A 22943-nucleotide genomic window follows, 5' to 3' on the forward strand; every position below is an offset into this window, starting at 1 on the left:
CACAGGCTCCCATGGGCCTGGCATTCTGCTGGGGACTTAACAGGTGTGATTTCATCTCATCAACACACCCTGGGAGGAACGTGTCACACACTCCACTTAACAAAGGAGGAAATAAGTTCCTCACCCACAGTTACACAGCCAGTTAGTGCAGAGCCAGGACTGAACCCAGGGCCGGGACTCTGAAGCTCCGTTCTGAGCTGCTGCCCCTCACACTGGGTAAGTGTATGTGCACACAGTCTAGTGACCCAGTTAGGGAGAAGGCAGAGAGGGTACACAAGCTGATGATTCAAATGATGGATGGTTTTTCACTCTAGCCCCACCACTAACTGACTTTGTGATTTTATGAACCAGACATCCCTCTAAGCCTCGGTTTCTTCATCTATAAAATGTAAAATACTAACCTCCTCCTTGCACAGGGGGCAGGCCAAAGAAATATATTTTTTAACAGTAAGTTTAAATCAATGTCACAGACTAAAAAAATCCATTTGAAAAACAGAGAGCCGGGAGCGGTGTCTCATGCCTGTAATCCCAGCACTTTGGGCGGTAGAGGCGGGCGGATCACCTGAGGTCATGAGCTCAAGACCAGCCTGGCCAACATGGTGAAACCCCGTCTCTACTAAAAATACAAAAATTAACTGGGCATGGTGGCACATGGCTGTAATCCCGCTACTCAGGAGGCCGAGACATGAGAATTGCTTGAACTTAGGAGGTGGAAGTTGCAATGAGCCGAGATCACACCACTGCACTCTAGCCAGGGCGACAGAGCGAGACTGTCTCAAATAAATAAATAAATAAATAAAAATAAGAAAGAAAAAACAGTTAGAAAAAGCTGACATATTGGAAACACTCTCAAGACAGACCAGCTGCCCTCAGCACCAAGGGAAGTTTTGTTCCATGGTTAGACACTTGACTGTAAGTCTTAGCGTAGAAAAAAATCTACAACGGGTCTAGGTGAGTGGGTAGACCCATTCGCATGCCAAGAAAAGCAAGTCACAGTGCCTGGCCCACAGACAGTAAGTACCAGCATTCTCAGTTAATGGGAGACAGATTGCCTGAAGTTGTCTCCATCCAGCCAGGGCAGTGACCACCTTCCCATGGGCCCAGTGTCAGGCTGCCCTCTTTGGAAAAAGTTTCTTCTGCACCTTCTCCTCTGATGGACCCACCCCAAAACGGCCCTGCTCTGGACCCTATCTATCCAATTTTACATAGAAGAGCAGAGCCAGAAATTTGCGGGGGAGCTTGAGAGCTGACCTCAATGTGTGAAGGCTGTGAGGAGCTCTTGGATACGAGCTATGGGGAGACAGGCAGGGCTTAGTCCAACAAGGAACTTTCTAGTACAATAACAATGATAAAAGCTAACATGTTACACATGTATAACCTCATTTACTCCTCATACCAACCCTATGAGATAAATAATACTTTTACAGATGAGGAAACTGAGGCCCTTTCCCAAATTTACAGAAATAACCTGGCTTGCAAACGAAGGCAGCCTGATGGCAGAACTAGTCCTGTCGATGTCTACGTTCTATCGCCCCTCCAGTAAGAACTCTTCAAGAATCTAAGGGCAGGCCGGGCACGGTGGCTTATGCCTGTAATCCTAACACTTTGGGAGGCCGAGGCGGGCGGATCACTTGAGGGCAGGAGTTCAAGACCAGCCTGGCCATAATGGTGAAACTCCATCTCTACTAAAAATACAAAAATTAGCCAGGCGTGGTGACGCATGCCTGTAATCCCAGCTACTTGGGAGGCTGAAGCAGGAGAATTACTTGAACCCAGGAGGTGGAGGTTGCAGTGAGCCGAGATTGTGCCACTGCACTCCAGCCTGGGCAACAGAGTGAGTGAGACTCTGTCTCAAAAAAAAAGAAAAAGAATCAGGCCAGGTGGCTCACGCCTGTAATCCCAGCACTTTGGGGGGCTGAGGCAGGTGTATCACCTGAGGTCAGGAGTTCAGGACCGGTCTGGCCAACATGCTAAAACGCCGCCTCTGCTAAAAATACAAAAATTAGCCAGGCGTGGTGGCAGGTGCCTGTAATCCCAGCTACTCGGGAGGCTGAGGCAGGAGAATCGCTTGAACTCAGGAGGCAGAGGTTGCAGTAAGCCGAGTTCGTGCCATTGCACTCCAGCCTGGGCAACAAGAGTGAAACTCCGATTCAAAAATAAATAAATAAATAAATAAAAGAATCTAAGGGTAGTACGACTAAAATAGTCACAATGATCGCCTTGAGTATGGGATGTTAGCAATTTCTACTTTGTATTTCCCTATGTTTGCCAGGCACAGTGGCTCACTCCTGTAATTCCAGCACTTTGGGAGGCCAAGGCATGAGGATCGCTTGAGACCAGGAGTTCAAGATCAGCCTGGGCAACATGGCAAGACTGTCTCTACAAAAATTAGCCAGGTGTGATACATGCCTGAGCCCCAACTACTTGGGAGTCTGAGATGGGAGGATCACTTGAGCTCAGGAGTTTGAGGTTGCAGTGAGCTGTGATCACACCACTGCACTCCAGCCTGGGTGTCAGAGAGAGACCCTGTCTCTAAACAATAAATAAATAAAACTCACAAAGTTTCTACAATGGTGCAGTCTGATGTGACATAAGTGAACTGGAGGTGGTGGCTATGGGGGGAGGTGTCTGGTCTGGGAAGCAGTAAAGGGTTCTATCATCAAAGGGTTCAGCCAGAGGCTTGGCGACCACCAGGTTAGTCCCACGGGGGAGAGAGAACTGATACAGGATGGTCCGTGAGGTTCCAGCTAGCTGTAGAGGTTTGGTATTTGACCCTCTACACCCCTGTCACAGACATAGTCTGCTCACTCCATAACATTTGCTGACTCTCTCTCCTCCTCTGTAATTGGCATCATGATAACACTGACCTCACAGGGCTGTTGTAAGGATTAAATAAAACAGAGTAGCAAAGAAGCCAATGTACTCTTTTCTTTCTTCTTTCTATGGTCCCTGCCTTCAAGGAGTTCACAATTTAATAGTCTCTGGCTAGTTTCTTTTTCTTCTTTCTTTACTTCTTTCCTTTCTTTCTCTCTCTCTCTTTTTAGAGATGGGGTCTCCCTATGTTGGCCAGGCTGTTCTTGAACTCCTGGGCTCAAGCAATCCTCCGGTTTCAGCTCCCCAAATTCTGGGGATTACAGGTGACAGCCACCACACCCAGCCTCTCTGGCTAGTTTCTTATGTCTCTCTCCTCAAAAAGATGTAAACGTAAACTTTGAGGGAAAAAAAAATACGTACAAGCTTCCCAGGGGCAGGGGTTACATCTGGCTCTCCCCCATCACTCATGGAAGGACAAAATATAGGCGGATCCATAAAAGAATCAGAGGAGTGGGCATCCCTCCACACCCACTTCTTGTCCTGGTGACACAGCCTGGGTACTTGCCAGGAGTCAATTAGAGGTTAGGGAAGGGCACTAGAGACACGGCCAAGTGGCAGCTCACATCCAGGCTTAGCAGGGCTTTGCACAGCAGAGCCAACTGCCCAGCTCCCAGTGTCCCTGGACGCTTCACCGCCCTCCCTCCACTAACCAGTAGGTGGCAGCATAGGCCAGGAATTCACAGGTAGAGGTGTAAGTGACGTGACCAGGAAGGAGGCCACTCCACTCTGCCCCACCTAGGGTCCCTAGGGAGAGGGGGTCACTGAGCACCTGGAAGGCAGAGGCGAGGCAGTTGCAGTGTAGGGAGGGACAGAGTCTGAGAGGTAGGATGGGAGAGAAAAATCCAGGACTCCCAGTCCTCACTTCTTTCCCAGGCTCAGTCCTCTCAAGTCCATCCCCCAGGAACATCACGGGCTACAGCACCCTGGCATCGACAGGCACTCACTGTGGGTGGCCCCAATGGGCTTGTCGTCCTCCTCACTGTCCGGTCCAGAGCACCATTCGTCCCCACTGTACGGCTGCTTCCGCTCCAGCACACAGCGCCGCTTACTCCGCGGCGCCACCTCTGCCCAGGCAGGACGGAGGAAAGAGTGAGTGCCTAGAGGCCCCATTATTCTCCCACACCCAGGGTCCCTCCCAGACCCATTCTCTAAGATGCCCCACCCTAGAGGGCACTGCCCAGGCCATGGTGGGCACTTCGCCAGCCCGTGGCCCCCACCACGCCACCATTTGTTTCTGATTTCTCTCTATAGCCCCATGCCTGTCTCCCCTCCCCCCCAACACCAAGTACAGCATAATCCCCAACCACAACTGGTTCTAATTAGGGCTGGAGGGGAGGGGGAGCTGCTGCTACTCTTCCAGGCCCCAGTGCCTGCTCCCAAAGGGCTCCCACCAGCCGGGATACGGAGGCTCCTGGAAGTGTGTGGGTCTGGGGTCTGCTCCTCACTCCATGGCACCTCCCTCTCCCCTTCTGGAGCTCTGGTGGGAAAGCAGGAGGGGAAGGAGTCCAGAAGTCCGACCACTCTGTGTGGCCCCTCCATGGGTGGCATCATGGCCAACCCCAATCCCGAATGATCTGGTTGGTGGGTGTTGAAAGGTACCCATGCAGAAATACTGGAGAAGAACATGGGATGAGGACTGGACAAGCAGGGAGCAGAGAGGTGATCTCCCAGAACATCTGAGCCTTGGACTATGGGAGATGCTAGGGTCTTAGGGATGAGGAAATGGGGTACCTTTGGCCTCTGAATCCAGGGATGGGGTCCCAGCCTCTCGCTGCTCTCCAGAGTCCACAGACACACTCCGTTCCCTCTTCACCTTGCCCTTGAGCGAGCTGAAAGGGGGCACCCCTGCCTGGGGGTTCTTCAGACTTGAGTTGCTAGGCGAGATCTGGTTGGCCTTGGCCCCATGGTTCCCCGCCCCCACGCCCTTCGAGCCCAGGTTGCAGGTGGGTCCTTGGTTCACATTCTGGTGCTGAGATTGGGCCCCGCCATTCCCTGTCTTGCCATGATTGGTCAATTTATTTTCTGGGTGCATTGGCTTGGCTGGGGCAGGGGGGCAATGACCGCGGGGGGACAGCGGCGGGCTCCCTGGAGCTTCTCTCCTCCTGGGGTGGGGTAACCTGGGAGAAGGTAGGAGAGATGTGAAAAGTTAACCTTGCTAGGGGCTAGGCATGCCTGGAACTTAATTACCCTATCCTGCCTCCCCTAATAATGGGGGAGGGTGGGGGGAAGGGGTGGCATCTCAAGACCACCACCAGCTATTCTCTACCTCCCTCCATGGCTTCCTCAGACAAGGGCTGAAGCCCTCATCCACCTTGGGGAGTGGAGATGGGGAAACCCTCCACCCCCTAGCCTCCATAATTTGAATGGAAACCAGGGCCTAGAGTTGGCAGAATTCGCCCACCTCAGCCCCAAAACACCCATCAGCCTGCAAGCTTCTGTGGCAACCCTGTCCTCTGTATCAGACTTAAGCATCCTCTCTTCTAAGATCTGCTGTCTTCAGACTCCTTCCAAGGTCTCAAACCTCAACTCCCATATGTCCCAACACCAGCAGAGAAGGGCCACAGGACCTGGGGTCACTGCACATGCCCGGGTCTCATTCCCCAGGGACAGTGGGAAAACGCACACCAGGGAGTGCTACCCACTGGTCCAGACAGCTGGAGGGGAAGGCCTGAGGAGGGGGGCTTGGCAGGCCAGGCCGGCAGGCAGAAGCAGGAGGAAAGGGGGAGGGGAGCGGTGTGTCAAGCAGATGGGGAGTGTAGCTTGAAGCCAAGGATTCCTGCAGCCTAGGCTGCGGGCCCTTTAAGCTCCAGCCCGCTCCCCCCGCCGCCTCCCCCTCCCCGGAGACCTATTAATAGCCGCTGGAAAGATCACATCACGGGAGAGGATATTTATCCCCCCTCATTCCACACCAGCTCAGATTTATTTCAGCTCTGCTGTCCTGCTGCTGCCGCCTGGCCCTGTCTGCCGGCTTCTCCGGGGAGGGGGGAGGGAGGCAGGCACCGCCCCCTACTCCAGCTCCCACCTCCAGCTAGACTGAGGCCATAGGCGGCCTTCGGACCCCACAGTAGGGTGGGAGGGGGTCTGCTCAAACCATTTTAAGGAGGGAAGAACTAGAAGGGACCAGAAGCCGCAAGCATAGCTGGCTGCCAGTCCCCTCTGCCCCCCACCCAGGCCCAGGCACTAAGGCTGGCTGCGCCTCCTGCCTTGGGCCAGGCCTTCCCATGCTAACCCCCCTTTAGCCCACTGGTGGCCTGGGAGCCAGGTGCCCAGGGCGGCTCCTCTCCTGGCCAGCACAGCTTGGGCCCCATCACCACTGGGCCCTTCCCTTCCCGCACTCCACACACACACATCCCACCCGCCACGACACCCACACACCTTGTCTTGTTAGCCAGGATCCTCATGGCTCCCACACACAGTGGGGCTACGGCCCCTGTGCGTGCCCAGGGCCCAGCCAGGTACTCGGTACTGGAGCACGGACTGCAGCAACAAGCCCCAAAGAGAAAACTCGTGACTTGGGGAGGGGGTGTCAGAGGGGGAGGGGAGAAGGGAGGACCCAACAGCCCTGGGACTAGGGAGCTGGATAGGGTGGGGTGGCACTGGAAAAAGAGGATTACGAGATGGGGTCTCGATCCTGGAGGCCAGCCCTGTCCCCATCCCTCCCGCACCTTGCCCTCAGGGGGCTTGCAGTCTCCAGCAAGCCTCCGCCCCGACGGGCGGCAGAGACAGAATTCACTAAAAGGCTAGGTAGCAAAGGTGCCGTGTGGGGCGGCTGTGAGGTCTCCCCTGGCCCCCTGAGGAATTCCTGCTCCCAGACGCGCCCCTCACCCAGGGTGGGGTACCCCTCGTGCCCCACCCCCAGAGCGCTCCAGCCGTGGAGGGGGCCCGGGGTTGGGGCCACGCCCCGCCCCGTCCCCAGCTCGAGGCCTAGCCCGTGCCCATCCCAGCAGGCCCGGGCGGGCAGCGAGAGGCCTGGCGGGGCCCCGGGGCTGCAGCTGGGCTCTTCTGGAGACCAGTAACGCTGGCTCGGATTCCTCCCCGACCGCAAGAATGCAGGAGCCTCCCCTCCCCCCGCCCTGCACCCCCACCCCGCCCCCTTCGGCAGAGCCCGGGCGGAGAGGCAGAGCGAGCGAGCGACAGCCAGCGAGGCAGCGAGCGGGAGGCGGACAGGACTGCAGCGTGCTTCTCCAGGCCCCGCGCGCGGACAGACACACGGACAAGTCCCGCCAGGGGCTGGGCGCGCGCCAGCCGGCAAGAGCTTGGCGAGCCCCGGGTGCTGCCAGCAGAGGCTCAGAGACCCACAGACACCCGAACTCTGACTCACACACACTCACAGCTCACACGTGGACAGGGAGACAAAGACACGCACGGAGCCCAGGAAGCTAGAGGCGCGCCGGAGGCCAGGGAAGCGCCGGCCGGAGCGGGAGCCGCGGAGACAGCCTGGGGCACGCGCAGACACCGGGGCTGCCCGAGGGCTGAGTGGGAGCGCCGGACTCATTGAACAGATGAAAAGACTGAGGCCGGCCACAAGAGAGCCGAAGAAAGTTGAGCCTGGTAGTCACAAAGAAACACGCACAGGGCCATAGATACAGCAACAGACTTACACAAACACAGAGGCCTCACCCAACCGCCCCCAGCCCTGGCTCCCCCCTCGCCTCCCCTACCCGCCCTCCAGCAGCCCTCCAGCAGCCCATCCCGGTCAAAGGGGAGGAGTCTTGGGCCCAGGAGTTTCGTCCCGGTGACAGGCCCGGCCAGACACCGGTGCACACTCCTGATGCTCCCTGCGGGGCTGCTGGAGGCTGGGCGGGGACCTGGGGGTGAGGGGGCCCCACCTGCCACCCTGCGGGAGTCTAACCCCAACTTAACCCTAGGGCACATTGGCCTTCGTCACTCCAGCCGTGTCTCTGGGGAGGAAGGCTCCTGGGGGAAGGTTCCAAAGTCCAGGACCTGCCTGGGAAGCAGCCCGCCACCCCCAGCTTCTCCATCACAACCAGGGAAGAGCAGAGGCAGAGGCTGGAGTCACTGAGATACCAGGGCTCTGAGCAGGCTCCTGGCTGGCATGCATCTCAGGCTCTCCCTTCACCAGCTCGCTGATTCTCAAAAGGATCGACCCCATTTCAACGAGGAAACTGAGGTCTGGGAAAAGGAAGTGGCGTGACCTTGAGTCACATATCCAGTATGTGGCAGTGTGGGGACCCTCATTCCAGACACTGCAGTGACCCCACCTCGCCACGCCAGCCATGACTGCTCCTCTGAGCCTGCATCAGATAGTTGGGCTTCCCACATTCCAGCCACAGTGCCCAGGTCCCCCATAAGGGGGGAGGGGCAGGGCAAGGGCCACTCACTACCTATGTTCACAGCCTCAAAAATTGAGAACCTGTAAGAATTTGGGAAGGGGCTATTAGAAAATCAGTCCTCTCCAGTGGCCGTTCAGGCCTAGGCTCCTCCCCAGAAGACTCTTCCAGTCACCCTCCCCTCCGGGACTCCACCCCCTCTCTCCCACCCCGCCGCAGGGCGAGCTGAGTCAAGCGTGGATGAGTCAGGACTTTCCCATCTCACACCTCCCCCCTTTGCCCCTCAAGAGTCTGCCCCAGCTCCCAAAGACCCCTCCTCCTCCACACACTCACAGTCTCCGAAGACACCTGGAAGGCCTGGTGATGGGAAGCCAAGAGGGCTGATCCCAGCCCAATGCAATTTTAAAGTACCCAGTGAAGGGGGCTTGCTAGTACCAGGCCAGGGGCCCTTGAGGTACGAGAAAGCAAAGGGATGGGGCTCTGGGAACACGTCACCGTGCCTCCCTCTTAGGGGGTTAGGTGGGGAGGGGTAGCAAGCTCACAAACAGGGAGCAGGTGCGAGTCACCTGAGTGGAAGGCCAGGCGCATACCAGGAGAATGAATCGGAGGAGCGGAGGAGGCGGCTTGACAAAGGGCCTGAGATATCCATCCGCTCCCCCACCCGCCACCCCCACCCCGAGTGACGCGAGGGTAGGAGCTAGCAGCCTAAGGGTTGCTAAGGGTTAAAGTGGACTTGATTCTAGCTGGGGGAGGGAGCTGAGGAAGGCTCAGATGCCCAGAGCCTCCAGGTATGACACACCGGCTCTGCTCCACACACAACTACCACAGGTAGGGCAGGCGTTCACACATCCAGTGGCAACCTGCCTGCTCCTAGCTGCCCCCACGTTGGGAGCCTCTGCTTGGCTCACCAGCTGGCCCAGCAGTGTCACTGCCTAGCTCAAAACCACCCCAAAGAGGCAGTGAGGAAATGTTTTGGAGGGTTCATGCTCCTGAGCTGCCAGGGCCCCCTCTGATGACGTGAAAGCCCAGGACCCTGCTGGGCACAACAGGGCGAACGAGATCCTTGGCCTCTGGCTCAGGGAGATACAGCGCCCGAGACGACAGGGTCCCAAATCCCCTTTCTCCTGGGTGTCAGGACCCCTCAGTCCTCAGAAGCTCTCTCCACCACTCAGGTCACTTCCTCTTCCTGAGGTGGTGACTCAGCGGGCAGGGAGGTCAAGGATTCGTAGCCCAGCAGGAAATCTGCTCAAGGACCAAGGTGCTGCTCTGGGACCCTCGATGTGGGGACTTCCAGGCTTAGGGGGCCTTCCCATGGCCCTGGTTCCTAGTAGCTCTCCCCACTTCCCCCCACTCTGTGCCAAAGGAGACCATGCAAATCAGCCATTTTTGCTTGGGAGGTTTTCCCTGGGAGTTTCCAGCCCCACCCCACCTGCAGCCCTAGGGTAATGTCAGACAACCCCAGCTCCACAGGACCAGGGAAACTCCTGGTCCCAGACCTTTCTAGTCTGGGATCGTTGAACAGGGTACTGGGGGGCGATTGGCGGTTTTGCCCATTCTGGCCCACTGTCCCTTCTGGAGCCTGCACGGACAAGTGGCATTGCTTGGACAGGCCTGAGGTCACCTCACTTCTCTTGGCTCCTACAGTCATTGTCAGTGTGGCCGGGCCTTGGGAAGCAATCGTGGCCTGGCAGTGGGGTGCCCCCAAAGACAGCTACCCAATCCCCAGCTGCTCCCTCCCACAGGGGGAGGGTTAGAGAGGGGGTGGGGGGCACAAGGAAACAAGACAGGGCAGGAAGCCCAGGCAGGCGGCGGGCACTCTGGGCCAGGCACAAACAACCAACACAGGAAACCACAGCCCACCCCCGCCCACCCCACCCGCCCAAGGCTCTGGGAGAGAGGAGTGCCAAAAGCTTGGTACCCCAACAGAGGCAAGGGCCAGGGGTTAGCCCAGGGCAAGGGAGGAGCAAGAAGCTCTCCAGTCCTCTCTCTGCCCCAGACCCTACCTGGGGAGGGTAGAGGGAGCCAGGCTGGCAGGGATGGTGCTGCCTCTTTAAATCCACCGAAATCCTGAGCTAGGCCCAACCTAGCTCTGGTTTCACAGGAAGGAAAGGAGCTCAGGAGCCAGTAGGGCAGGCAGTGGTGGCTGGAATTAGCCCCACCGGCCCAAATATATCTGGTCTCTGCCCGCCGCCCCACTGGTACTTCCTGTCCCCTGGCACCTGCACCAGGGTGGGGGTAGGAGATGATCCAGGTGCCACTGTCTACCCTATGGAGACTCCCATCTCAGGAGGTGGTCTGGTGCTGGGTTCACATGGGTAGAAGGTAACTTCCCAAGCCTGGGTTCCCAGAACAGGCAGAGATGGGCAAGGCAGCTCCCTGTGGGCCCTCACCTGGCCTCAGTCCTCCAAGGGGTTAATCTGGCCCCTATTTAGGGGGGTAGGGGTGGCCGAGGAACCTCCTCCAAACTGCCTGGCTGCTGGGAACAATGGGGCCATTGTGGGAGGATGGAGTGCAGCAGACTGCTGGCACAGCCAAGCGCACCACGGTGGGACCTCACCCAGCGCCCGCCCGCCTGCCTGCCTGCTCTGCTCTCTCCCCAGGTACAGCCAGAGGCAGAGGCATCCTCCTGGCCCCTCACCTCGCCTGATGGCCCACACTCTTGGCAGCAGCAGCACCTGGGGGCCCCACGAGCTCTGCCCACATTGACATCCAGACTGTCATGACCCTCCAGGATGCAGGGGCACGTGGGCCAGGCCGGGAGGGGTGGGGGTGATGAGACAGGATGTATGCCTGTGATCCTCTGCAGGGGAGACAGGAAGGCCACACGGGGTTTCTGGTGTCAGTCCTGGCACCCTCAGGCAAGAAAGGCTTAGGGGATTGTGAGAGCAGTGACAGGCAGGGTCCCCTGTCCCCAGGCCTCCTTTCCCACACCCATTCAGTAAAGCTGCTCCCAGAGGAGGTCTGGTGCCTGGTGGCCTCGCCCTCTGAGGTTGGGGCCCTGGCAGGCAGAATGATGCAGTGGAATAAGAACTGAGTTTGAGGGCCGGGCGCGGTGGCACACGCCTGTAATCCCAGCACTTTAGGAGGTCAAGGCAGGTGGATCACGAGGTCAGGAGTTCAAGACCAGCCTGGCCATGATGGTGAAACCCTGTCTCTACTACAAACACAAAAATTATCCAGACATGGTGGTGGGCGCCTGTAATCCTAGCTACTCAGGAGGCTGAGGCAGAGAATTGCTTGAACCCAGGAGGCGGAGGTTGCAGTGAGCTGAGACGCACCACTGCACTCCAGCCTGGGCAACAGAGCGAGACTGTCTCAAAAAAAAAAACCGAGTTTGTAGTCAGACAGTGTCAATCACACCCTGCCCCTTCTCATCTATGGGGCCTTGTCCTTCCCTTTATCCCTCTGAGCCTCAGCTTCCTCATCTGCAAAAGGAGAATAATTTTATAGAGTGAGGTAACAGTAGTGAAACTAACAGAATGCCTAAGACACACCAGCCCTTGACAAACCACTTCTGGCCTCAATTTCCTTATCTCTACCTCCTGCCATGGCACCCAAATATGTGGGCATTTGGTAAAGGCAGGCACTGTCCAGATATTTTCCCTGTGAGTGTCCAAGAGAACAGGGCCCGTGGGCATCATATCAGTGGTACCAAGTAAAAAGACTCGGCTCCTCCCCTGCCCTCCTCTCAGAGGTCAGCTCCCTCCGCTGGCACACTCCTGGGCATCCTGGGCTCACCGACACACTCAAATCCAGAGCATGAACCCACAGAGGGGCTGGGTGGCTGTCCACTCTCCTAGCCTCAGGACGTCTCAAAAGTCCAGGAGGCAAGTGAAGGGGGATTTCCCTTCAAGAGAGCCAGCCTCCCCTCTGCCAGGTCCCCTTCTCCCTGCCTGCCCCTTGGCAGTCACCCTGTAGTACTTGGGCTGGGAGAAAGCTTAAGCCTACTCTCTTGCCATGGATCTCAAAGGAAGGGTCTGGGAGAGAAAGAACAACTGACAAGCAGTTCTGGAAAGTAGGGGGCCCAGGGAGAAAACCTGTTCTCTTCTCAACTAGAGAGGGCTGTATCTCTCAGGGTGGCCCCAGAAGCCCCCAAAGGGTTAACAAGGCCCTAAAAATAACCTGCGCCCAGCAGGACCCACTGATCGGAACCCTCCAGCCATCTGTTCCCATTTTCTCCTGTTCACATTGGAACATCTGAAACCGGCCCCAGAGCCCCAGCCCGATCCCAAAAATAGCCCCAGCCTGCCCAAGGAACAGGCCCCAGGGGCTGGCCACAGGAGGCATGGCCAGTCCAGTAGCGAGGCATGGCCCAGGCAGACCCTGAGCCCTCATCCCCCAGGCCCATGGATGGGAGGTGTCCTCTCTGGATCCAGAGGAACATGATAAGCAGAGCCAGGGGCTCCAGCCCACCCCTCTTGGTACCAAGCCAGAGAGAGCACCTGCTAGCTAAGTCCAGGCCTCAGACCCGGGGGCCCTGGGATCCTAGGCACTTCTACCACATCTTAGTCCCCAGAAGATTTTACCCACCTTGTCTGCATAGCTTCCCCACCTCATTGTGGGCACCCCATCCCTGCCGCCCACTCCTGGGCTCCTCATCCAGAAGTTCCCAAGCCTCAGCCCCTCCACCATCCCACTCTCACCCCAGGGCCTATAGGAGCCCTGGCCGCCTGGCCCCACTCAGCATTCTCCCTTGCCAGCACACAGGGTCAAGGCAGAACTTTTCCTAGCACTGTCCACACTCCCCCTTGCAGCTCAGGGAAGGACTCTGGAGGTGTCCCTTGGACGCTGTGGATGCTGATATTACCCCACTCCCCTTCTGGGCTTCAGGATGCCCCCTCCCTGACCATCTGTGTCCAGCAGGTGACAGACAGGCCCATCAGGGCTCCCCCACATGATCATAGGTCTGGGCACTGCCCCTCAGAGAAATGCCCAGGCACGGCACAGGGAATCCGGGGTCCAGGGCCCTGAGGTGTTCCTAACAGCTGCCATCCAGGTCACAGCTCCACACTGACACTTCTCTCCCCAAGCCAGGTCCCTGACCCCTAGGCCAGGAAGGAGAGGAGGCGGCCATTTAAGCCATTTAAGGACGGAATGTCTTGTTTGCCTGGTGAGAGCAGAGCAGCAGGGGATGGGGCAGTGGGAGGAGTGCTGAGCTGAACTGAGCAAACAGCCTCAGGGAGGAGGGCTGGCCCTGAGAAGCCTGAAGATAGCGAGGGAGACGTGTCCTAAGCTCCCTGGGCCTTCTCCAGGCCCCTGGCTATTTGGCAAACTTGCAATCAAGAAGTCAGCAGGCACCAACGATGGGGAAGCGGCGGCAGCAAACAGTGGATCTGGAGGGGTATTAGAATCCAGGAATCTGGAGTGTGGAAAGGCTGTCTCTTCCCCACCCCCACACTCCCTCTCTCGCTATCAATCCTTTCCCTGCTAAAACCCCTGGGAGGATCAAAAGTTCCTGTGAAGAGCTCTGACTAATCAAATGAGGGGAGGATCACCAACATTTATTGAGCATTTACTTTGTAACTTCACCAGTCCTAAATGCTTCACGTGCATCATCTAGTTTAATCCTCAGAACAATCTGGTAAGAAAGTATTCTTATTATCCTCACTTTCCCACTAAGAAAAGGGAGGTGCCGAGAAGTTAAATAACTCGCCTAAGGCCCACAATTTTAGAAGAAGCAGGATTTGAATTCAGACACCCTGGCATCTGGGTTCTGGGCCATTTCACAATACTCCAGATGCACCACAGTATCAGTCCTCTGAACGATGACGAAAGAAAGCATGGGTGTCCAGGCCCCACCCTCTCACTCCTCACATCCTCCCTCCATGCCTGATGTGCCCGGGGCTTGCCTGGGGAAGATCAGAGAGAGAGCACCGCTCCCCACTCCCTCAACCCAGGTACCCGCCTGGCCTGGCCTGTGGTGCCAGGACAGAGCAAAGTTCTCCAGCCTCCCCCAGCCCCGCCCAACTCCAGTCCGTTACTTCCTCACCCATCCTTGTCCCTGCCGGTCAGAGGAGGGCACAAGGCTAGTCACCGAGACAACAGCACAGAGCCCCTGCCAAGAGTTACCACGGGCTCGTGAGAGGCCCCAGGTGGGGGTCAAAGGTCAAGTGGGACTCACCGGTGAGGGTGGAGTCCCAGCCCTGCCCCCCACCCACCTGTTCAGCCACACCTGGCCAATGCTCCCCATCTCTTTCATTCCTCAGTAGAGAGCAGGACCACTTCCTTGGTGTCCCTTGGGGGGTGGCTTCAGTGGAGAGGTTCGGGGCTGAGGTGAGGGGATGAGAAGCCCCTCCCTCCTGGGGATGGTCTAGGAGAAGTGCCTCCTCCCAGTCCCCAGCTTCCTCCAGCTTTCCCTAGTCGGACCGGGAGCCCTCAGGCGTGTTTGTTGTGAATTCAGGGAGTTGTTGCTAAGTAAGGAAGGGGGGCTGGCGGAGGGAAAGAGGCTGTGTGTGTGTGTGTGTCTGTGTCTGTGTGTGTGTGTGTGTACACGCACGCATGTGTACGCTAGGGGACCAGGGGCCAGGGCAGAAACCACACTACTGTGGCTGGTAGCCACCCTGGCTTTGACTGAGCCAGAAGAGGCCAAGCCAGCGAGGAGGAGCAAGGACTTGGGATAACCAGGAAGTCGTACCTTGCCCTCCAGGGCGATTGGGTGGAATCTCCTTGCCTCCCGCAGGGTGGGGCGGGTGGGGGGTGAGATCCGCTGAGATAGAGAAGGGCTGGACTCTCACTGGAGCCTGGCTCTAACCCCTCCCGGCCCGGCCCCACTCCCCACCCGACTGGGTCTAGGGTTCTGGTCAGCTTGTTTGTCCGCCAGGAGCCGGAGGAGACCTCCCTCCTCTGGAGGGAGGGGAATGAAAGGAGAGATGGGGGCAGAAAGCCAAGAGAAGGGAGCCCAAAAGACAAAACGCCAAGCAGGAGGCTAAGCCAGGGTGACGCGGCCGCCGCAGACAGAAATCAGGGAGGCTGAGAGGGACACACAGGGGCACACAGACCTCTCACCTCAGGAATAATGTCGGGCTCAGGCTCAAGGGTGTGGTCTGGGTTGGGGGCTCCCTGTGGAGAGAGGGTCAAAGCTAGAAGCCCCCTTCTAGCAATCTATGTCCCCGCTCCTCCCATCACCCCAGCACCCCCCACGAACACACCACAGAAACATGTACACACAGTCCACACAGCCTGCAGCTCCAGGAAGTCTCTGAGCTACTCATTTGCCACCCCCCACCCCCACCAGGACTTCTGTGGATTGGCTGGGAGCCAAGCCTGACCCAGCTGCACCGCTGCCCCCCCCCGCACCCCCCACCCCCCGCCCACCACACCATCCCCTCCCTAGCCTGGAAGCAGGAGAGGAGGAGGCACTGGAAGACCTTAGAGCTCCCTTAGAGCTTGGCCCCACGGGGAGGAGGAGAGGCAGAGGACTCCCACGACCTGGCCTGAGGACCCGGGGGAGGAGAGGGATGGGGAGGTTGGAGGACCCCAGATTCTAGCACCAGCCACCTCCAGGTTATCCTATGTCAGGGAAAAGAATGGCTGTGTATTCTATGTCCCTGTGTGGTCTCCCTGGCTATAGCCCCGGTTCCCTGAAGAGGCCAAGTCCTGAGGACCTGGTCTGGTTGGGAGGACCTGGGGCGAGGGAGTCGGTTCAGCAATTCAGTAGGAGGGGGCTGGGCGAAGCTCCCACAGCAGGCGGGAGAGAGGCTGGTGGCTGGGCTCAGTTTGTACTGGGGGGTCAAAGGGGAGTTCTTTTCCGAAGAATTCTGGGAGAGACGCCAACTAGAGCAAGCTGCTAACCACCCCTCCCTCTCTCTCACTGCACTGGGCGGGGGGTGTCCCTGCCAACCAGACTTAACCCTCTCCAGCCTGTGTTCCTCCCAGACCTGAGATGGGGTCTGCTGGGGAGGAGACCTTCGGCTGGGCTCAACTTTCCATTCTAAGGCTCATACAGAGCAGGGCATCTACCAGCATAAGGCTGGTTCCACATGGCCCCGTCTGGCACTGCCCTGCCCTGCCGCCACCTAGGTGACTTTTCTGAGCTCATCTCCTAAAGGTGTCTGCAGTGACGTGTGTGCGTGTCTCAGAGACAGAGATTGAGAAACAAGCTGAAAATTCCTTGCCCAGGCCCTCCCCCTGCTGGGTCACTGAGCACTGTACCAACCTGTACCCCTCCCTTCCTCCCACTGTGCTCTGGGACCAGAGGCCACTGGGGGTGGGGACGTAAAAGGGACAGCTTATCCTTATGTCCACCTCCTGCTGCTGTCTCCATAGGTCTCTGACTCACACAATCAGCCCCGGCCCCAGCACTCTGCTTCCTCACTGATTTGTCACAAGTGCTTCTGGAGAAATGCATTCCATTCCCATCCTGAGATCCCAGGATGGGAAACTGAGATGCAGCAAGGTTATGGGGGTTCTAGTGCCTGCATCCCATGCACTAACTCTGCTATCACCGTCCTTGCTTTGGCCCCAAATCAAAAAACCCTAGGAACCTCCTCTAATGTAGAATACTAAGTGCAGTAGGAGGGAATGAGATTAAACATCAAGAAGGACTTCCCACGATCAATCAAGGCTACAAGGGCAGCTGGCCCCACCCCAGATGCCTGGATTCCAGACCCCTCCGTCTTCTGCTCAGGCTGGAAATATGAGTGTCTTCTCTTGTTTAGCTATTTGACCCTAGCTGGAGAAGTCAACTTTTCTGAACCTTAAATTTGCCACCAAGCTCCCAAGTCCAATGTGATTGGCTGTTCCTTGCCCTCAATGAACAAGTGACCCCAGAGTGGGGGGTTAGCTCCCTTTCCCCACCCCTTTTCCTTTAGAACACCGAGCCTCTCTGTAACAACCACCACTGTATAATCAGGACAAGAAGAGGGTGGACAGGTGGTATGAGGACCCTACAAGGTGCTAGGTGTCCGTGAGGGGTAGAGGGAGAGAACCCAGTCCCCAGGGAGAGTTTATCACAAAGTCTCCACTGCACCACTCTCTCTCCAAGGACCACGGAACTGCCAGAAGCCTTGGCCCCACTCCAGGAAACTTCCCTATCAAAGGGCAGAGGACTGCATGTCCCAGGGAGCTGTGGGGAGACCTGTGACTACATACCCCAGACATGTTCCCAGGGAGGAGAGAGGAGGGAAGAGAAGTGAAGCGCATGTGTGTGCCCGCACACGCACATACACGTGGACGAGACACGCCCCCAGCACACACACTCTCCAGAGGTACCCCGGACACTTACAACAGAGACACAACTCCCAAAGATGCACATCCAAAGACGTTTCCTAAAAAGCACTCCAAATTCTCCAAGAGCGGCCCCTTCAGACCCACAGAGGCTCCCGTATTCATAGAGACAGCCTAGGGGAGCTCAGGAAACACACATGACATCGGCCAATCACACAGAACTGCCAAACAGAACCGCCGACAGAAGATACACCCACACTGAGACACACACACACACACACAAACTTATACACACACACAAAGTAGTACGCAGCCATGTGCTAGCACACAAACTCAAACACACAAACTTGCAGCGCAGAGTGTGTGAAGTCGGATTAGAAGGCAATGCTCTGGGGAGGAGGGGAGCCTGCGGGGGGTGGAGAACCACTCAGGGATTTCAAAACAATCCTGGTTTCGAAATGCTGGAAATGCTGGATTCAGGGCCATTCCGAGTTGAGGCTGGGGGTGGGGAAGTGGAGAGTGAGGAGGAGGGGAAGACGGGCCAGCCCAGGGCTACCAGTCCACTGGAGGAGGAACGGGAACGGACAGAGGGAGTCCCAGCCCTGGTGGAAGGGGGCCTAGAATAAAACACCAAGGTTACGAGGGGGACCAGTCCAGGGCCAAGCAGGGAGGGCCTGGGCTGCAAAGGAGAGGCCTCTGCTTTTGCCACTGACAGGAAAAGTGAGAAGGCAGGGGAAGCCGCCCCTCCGCCTTGGCATGGAGAATCAGAGGGAACCTCTCTGTGTCCTTTCCCCTACTCCTGGGCAGTGGTGACCACCTTCTCCCCTCCAGAGTGGCACCCTGGCTCCCCTTCCCCACCAGCTAGCACAGCCCCAAGGTGGGTGGAAAGCTAAGGGGTCACAGGGGATGGGGAGATGGCAAGGGCCTGCAGGAGTCAGGGGTCTTCCACAGGTTCCAGGACCCCCCACACTCAGAGCAGGCTGTGGGCATCCCCCTGGGAACCCAAGGCTTTCTTCCTCTCCACAAGGATGCGGGACCCTCGGGGAGACTGAGGCAGTGTAACACATGCCCACACCCAGGAAGTCGCCCCTCCCACGGCAGCCAGAATGCCCTTACTGCCCCTCCCCCAGCCTCCAGGGAAAGTCAGGCTGAGTTCTCCCAGGAGGGGAGGGAGGGGAGGTCAGGCCAGGCTGGGGGTGGGGCTCAGAGGCCTGGCCCTGGCACCAGGCAGAGGAAATTCCAGGCTGTAAGTCCAGGCAGCCTTCAGGGACGCCGAGCCAAGTGACATGCACCAGCTCAGGAGCTGCAGTGCTCTGGCCTTCCCCTCCTAGCCCTGGCCTTCCAGCCCTCCGACTGGCTCCAGCCCCAGCTCTGGGACTCAGATAGGCTCCTCAGCCCTGGCAGGAGCTCCCACCAGCCCCATCCCGGCTCCTCTGGCCAGTTAGAGCTTCCCTTCCTCAATTCCCTGAGGGCAGCCCCCACGGTGTGTTTATGGGTGGGCAGCTGTCGGGGCTGGCAGGCAGGGGCACACATGCAGAGCTAGAGCAGCCAGGCGCTCAACAGGTTGAGCCAGTCCATGGAACAGCCGGCCCCACCCCAGGGAGAGCGGGCCTGGCAGAGGCTCCCTGCCCGCGGCACCCAGCCTGTACCCGCTTGGCTCCCATGGCTGCCCACTTTCCCACGGTGCCATCCCCCTTCTGCCCCCTCCCCCCATCGGAGGTCAGCACCCGGGCAGTGCCCAGGGCTCTGGCACAAGGAAGGAAGGGATGCCATTCCCCTGTCACCCCTGGGTGCCCAGGCTCTTGAGCTACCTCACTCTCAGCACCCAAGGAGCCCCAGAAACAGCCAGCATGGCAGCAGGACCACAAGAACCCCAAAGGACTTCCCAGGCACCTCCTTGTGGGCCTCTTCTGATCCTGGGAAGACTGGAAACTTGAACACCCCAGCTCTCCAGAGCTGTCCCAGGGTCCTGGGACAGAACTTCAGCGTGTGGTACCAGAGGCAGTGTGGGGTTGCCCCCAGCTCCTCCTATTGGACTCCCTGGAGGAGGGGCTGCAGAGCTGGGTGACAGTGGCTCTCGGACTCCCTGGAGGAGGGCTGCAGAGCTGGGTGACAGTGGCTCCCTCCACTCCTGCCCCGGCAGCTGCTGCTGCAACCCTGGTCCTTTCCTCCCACTCCACTCCTGGGCTCCATGGAGCTCCATTGCAGTCACTCCCCTGATAGGCAGGCAGCTCCCCTTTGCTCGGCATCTCCTTTAATCTAAAGCAGGTGCCAGGCATTCCAGCCCTTGCTGAGCCGACACTGCCACCCCCTAGGCCCCTGCCCAGAGGCTACTGTCCTGCCTGGTCTGGAAGTTGAGACCCCAGCCTAGGGCTCCCGCTTAACCCAGGTACCAGGGCTCCAAAGGCAGGAACTAGCTAAGCAGGGTCATGGGTACCCAACACAGATTCAACAGGCAAGATCAATAGGTCCCAAATTGCCACTGAGGCGCTAGATTTCTGTGGACTGCCAATCCCTCTCTAGGACCCTGTAGTATCTCTCCGGTCCCATGACTCCCAATCCTAGTAGAGACTCATTCTGAACCTCCATATGGGCCTCCAGAACCCATCACCAGTCATGGGACCCCTTCTACTCCAGGCACAAGAGTCACTCTGGATCCAAGATTTTAGGTATTCTACCTGCCCCTCAGCACCCTTCCTGCTGTGAACCATCACCCCACCCCACTCAGGAGCAACATGGGTAAGCAGGGAACCCCTAGAGGGAGGTGGCCAGAAGGCTGCTTCCAGGCCTGGCTCTCCAAGGCCAAGGAGGCAAATCACCTGGGGGAGGCGGCACCTTCCTTCCTGGCACCAGCCTCCCAGTCTCTCTCCCTGCTCCTCACCTTCCTCACCCATTCTCTCCCTGTCCTGTCCTGAGGCCTCTATCAGCAGGGCCTCAGAGCTGACACCAGGAAGACAGGGCCTGAGCATGCTCCTCCTCTGGGGTCATGAAATTGTGGCCCTGACCTGGAGAAGGTAGCCCGGCCCATGCTGAGAGGCAGCAGAAGAGCAAGGCAGCCCCTGCCCGGAAGTGGCTGCTCCCTGGAGAGACCAAGAAGAGAAGGAGAAGACAGTGGAAGCCCACTCACTGTGGCGGTCTCATCCAGAGAGCTGCTCAGAGGCAGCAGCAGAGTTGGAGCAGATACAGGGCACAGTCAGCTTTCACACTAAACCAAGGCTGGGAGTGAGGGCAGAAGATCCAGGGAGGCTTGGAACCCCTTTCTGAGGGCTCAAACACACGCCCAGTTCACCTCTCTCAGAGCAACACTTTTTCTCCTCGCAGCAGAGGTCCCCCCAGACACAGACACAGACACAGACACAGACACACACCCCAAGCAGTAGACAGAAAGAGAAGGGAGAGAGGGGGTGTCAGAAAAACCCGGAAGGAAGGAAGCTGGACAGACAGACAGTAGCTGATCCTAGCTTCATTGCTCCAGAGAGACACCCTCCAGACTCCTAGACTTCAAGGGACACTATCCTTCTCAGAAGGAGAGAGCAGCCCTCTGTCTCTTCTGAAACCAAATTCCAGCAGCCCTGGAATAGGACCTACCCCAGCGCAACAAGAAGCCTAAGCTCACTTCTCTTCCTACATTCTTCCCCGAGGGTTCCTTTGGATCAAGACAGGGGCCACCTCCCCTTAGCAGCGCAGGGACACCTCCAAGGAACTGTATGACTGCCCCACCCCCCAGCCAAGCCCACATCACTCAGAAGCCTTGGAAGAAGAGACTCCTCAGTCACAGCCCCCGCTACTCACAGGCAGTGCCTGGGAGAAAAGGGTGACCCCCAGCTCTCCCCAGTCCCAACCCACCTCCTTCTGGAGGCTCCTATCAGCCAGAGGAGGAGGGCTGGGGTGCTGAGACCCACGGGGTTGGTGAGCCTGGGAGGGGGACTACATCTCCCAGAAGCCCCCAGGGCAAGGTTCGCTGCTCCAGCTGGCCCAAGGCCGGCCTTGTTCTCTGCGCTAGGGTGGCAGGGTCCCCTGGCTGTCCCTAAGCCCTCCCCACGGTGTTCTGGAGCTGCCAACCTGATTGGGGGCTTAAGAGTAGCCTCCACTGACCCTGGGGGAGTCCCCCACACCTTAAACAGCCTGGGGGTACGTGCCAGAGATCAAGAGACAATCAGACTGTGTTTCCCCTCCCCGATTCAAACTGGATCTCCCTCCTCGCGCCTCTGCTGGCCTGGCATGACTTTCGCCTTGCCCCCAGCCCACCCCTCACCTCAGGCGGATTGGGGGGTCCTCACGCCAGGCCGGAGCTGGACGCCATGACCAGGTCAGGGTCGTTGTGTGGATGGGGGTCCTCCTGCTCGCCAGTTGGAGATGCAGAGGGGGCGGGCAGGCGGTGATCTTTTGATCCTGGACGCCTTGATCTCAATACCAGCCCGGCCCGGGAGAGGCTATCCGGGGATCGCTGGGTGCCTGGGTTCCTGCCTCCCAACCGCGGAGCATGGTCGTGGGCGCCGGGCAGCGGCGGGAGAGCGCGCACACCCGCCGGGGCCGGGGCGCGGGGCCGGGGTCTCGGCCCCGAACCTCAGGGCTCCGGCTCCTGCTCCTGCTCCTCCTCCCTTGCTTGCTTGCTTGCTTGCTTCCTTCCTTCCTTCGCCTCCTCCTTTCACTTTCCCCAAAGCCCGCGGGGATGGCGGGCGCTGGGTGGGGAGGGGGCTGTCTGGGCGCTTATTGTTGGTCGGACGCCGAGGGTCCGGGTCGCAGCCCCCGGGCGGCGCGGCGCCGGGGGACCCAGGCGTGCGGGCGTCCGGCCGGCTGGCTCCGGGCGGCGGCGGTGGTGCAGCGGCCCCGGGTCCGGGGCATGTCCAGCCACTGGCTCCGCCGCGCGCCGCCGCCTCCCCGGGCTCCCCTGCGCTGCCGGAGCCTCGCTTGCCCCTCCACTCGGCTCCACTCCCCAGCCTGAATAAGCATCGGGGCTCTCTGGCTGCCTCCTTCTGCCTTCATACCAGAGCCCGGAGAGGCCCCTGTCAAAATAAGAGCTCCCCCATCTCGCTTGCCTCCTCGCCCAACCCGGCTCCCCCAGCCTCCCAGTGGTCTGACTCGGTAAGGCGCCCGGCCGGCTAGCGGGAGGCAGGTTGGCCCGGGGGCGGGGGGGGGGGGGGGCGGTTTCTGCTCTCCTCCTCACTCCTGAGAACTGGGGAGGAGACGCGCCAACAACATCCCAGGCTAGGGAAAGGTTTGACAAACCTACCTTCCTATCTGCACTGATTGGAAGGAGTGGAAGTTGCCTGGACACACGCGCGCGCGCACACACACACACACAGCACTGGGTCCCCTCTTCGTTTTACCCACCCACATCCATAATGCACTGAGCATCTCTTTATTCATGTCTCTCCTAGTAGACCATGAGGTCCTTGAGGACACAGACTGAGTTTTTTCATCTCAATCCTCAGCAGCACAAAGTGGATGCTAAGAAAATGTTTGTGGAAGTGAAACCTTTGTCTTCTCGAAAGAACTCTCCTAACCTAACCTCAAAGTGCTTCTCTCTCACACACACACACACACACACACACACACACACACACACTCTCACCACCCTATAGGACGATCGAGGCAATGAAAAAGAAAATG

General features: G+C 58.4%; 1 protein-coding gene across 4 annotated transcripts in view; it reads right to left on the bottom strand.

The window, feature by feature from the left end:
• The window catches only part of BCL9L (BCL9 like), a 29786-nt gene extending 7509 nt beyond the window's left edge, over window positions 1-22277 (bottom strand). Inside the window, exons 1-5 of one of the 4 annotated variants that reach the window (XM_016922103.4) lie at window positions 21586-22277; window positions 15171-15224; window positions 6250-6351; window positions 4606-4991; window positions 3819-3938 (exon numbers count right to left, since the gene is read on the bottom strand). In XM_016922103.4, the coding sequence (XP_016777592.2) occupies window positions 3819-3938; window positions 4606-4991; window positions 6250-6275 (532 nt within the window). In that variant the 5' untranslated portion in view covers window positions 6276-6351; window positions 15171-15224; window positions 21586-22277. The remainder of the gene's footprint in view (window positions 1-3818; window positions 3939-4605; window positions 4992-6249; window positions 6352-15170; window positions 15225-21585) is intronic. The other 3 variants (XM_063783458.1, XM_016922105.4, XM_016922106.4) reach the window with 3 other exon arrangements.
• Window positions 22278-22943: the final 666 nt, after the last annotated feature.

Source organism: Pan troglodytes, chromosome 9, assembly GCF_028858775.2.
Source record: "Pan troglodytes isolate AG18354 chromosome 9, NHGRI_mPanTro3-v2.0_pri, whole genome shotgun sequence".
NCBI lineage: Eukaryota > Metazoa > Chordata > Mammalia > Primates > Hominidae > Pan > Pan troglodytes.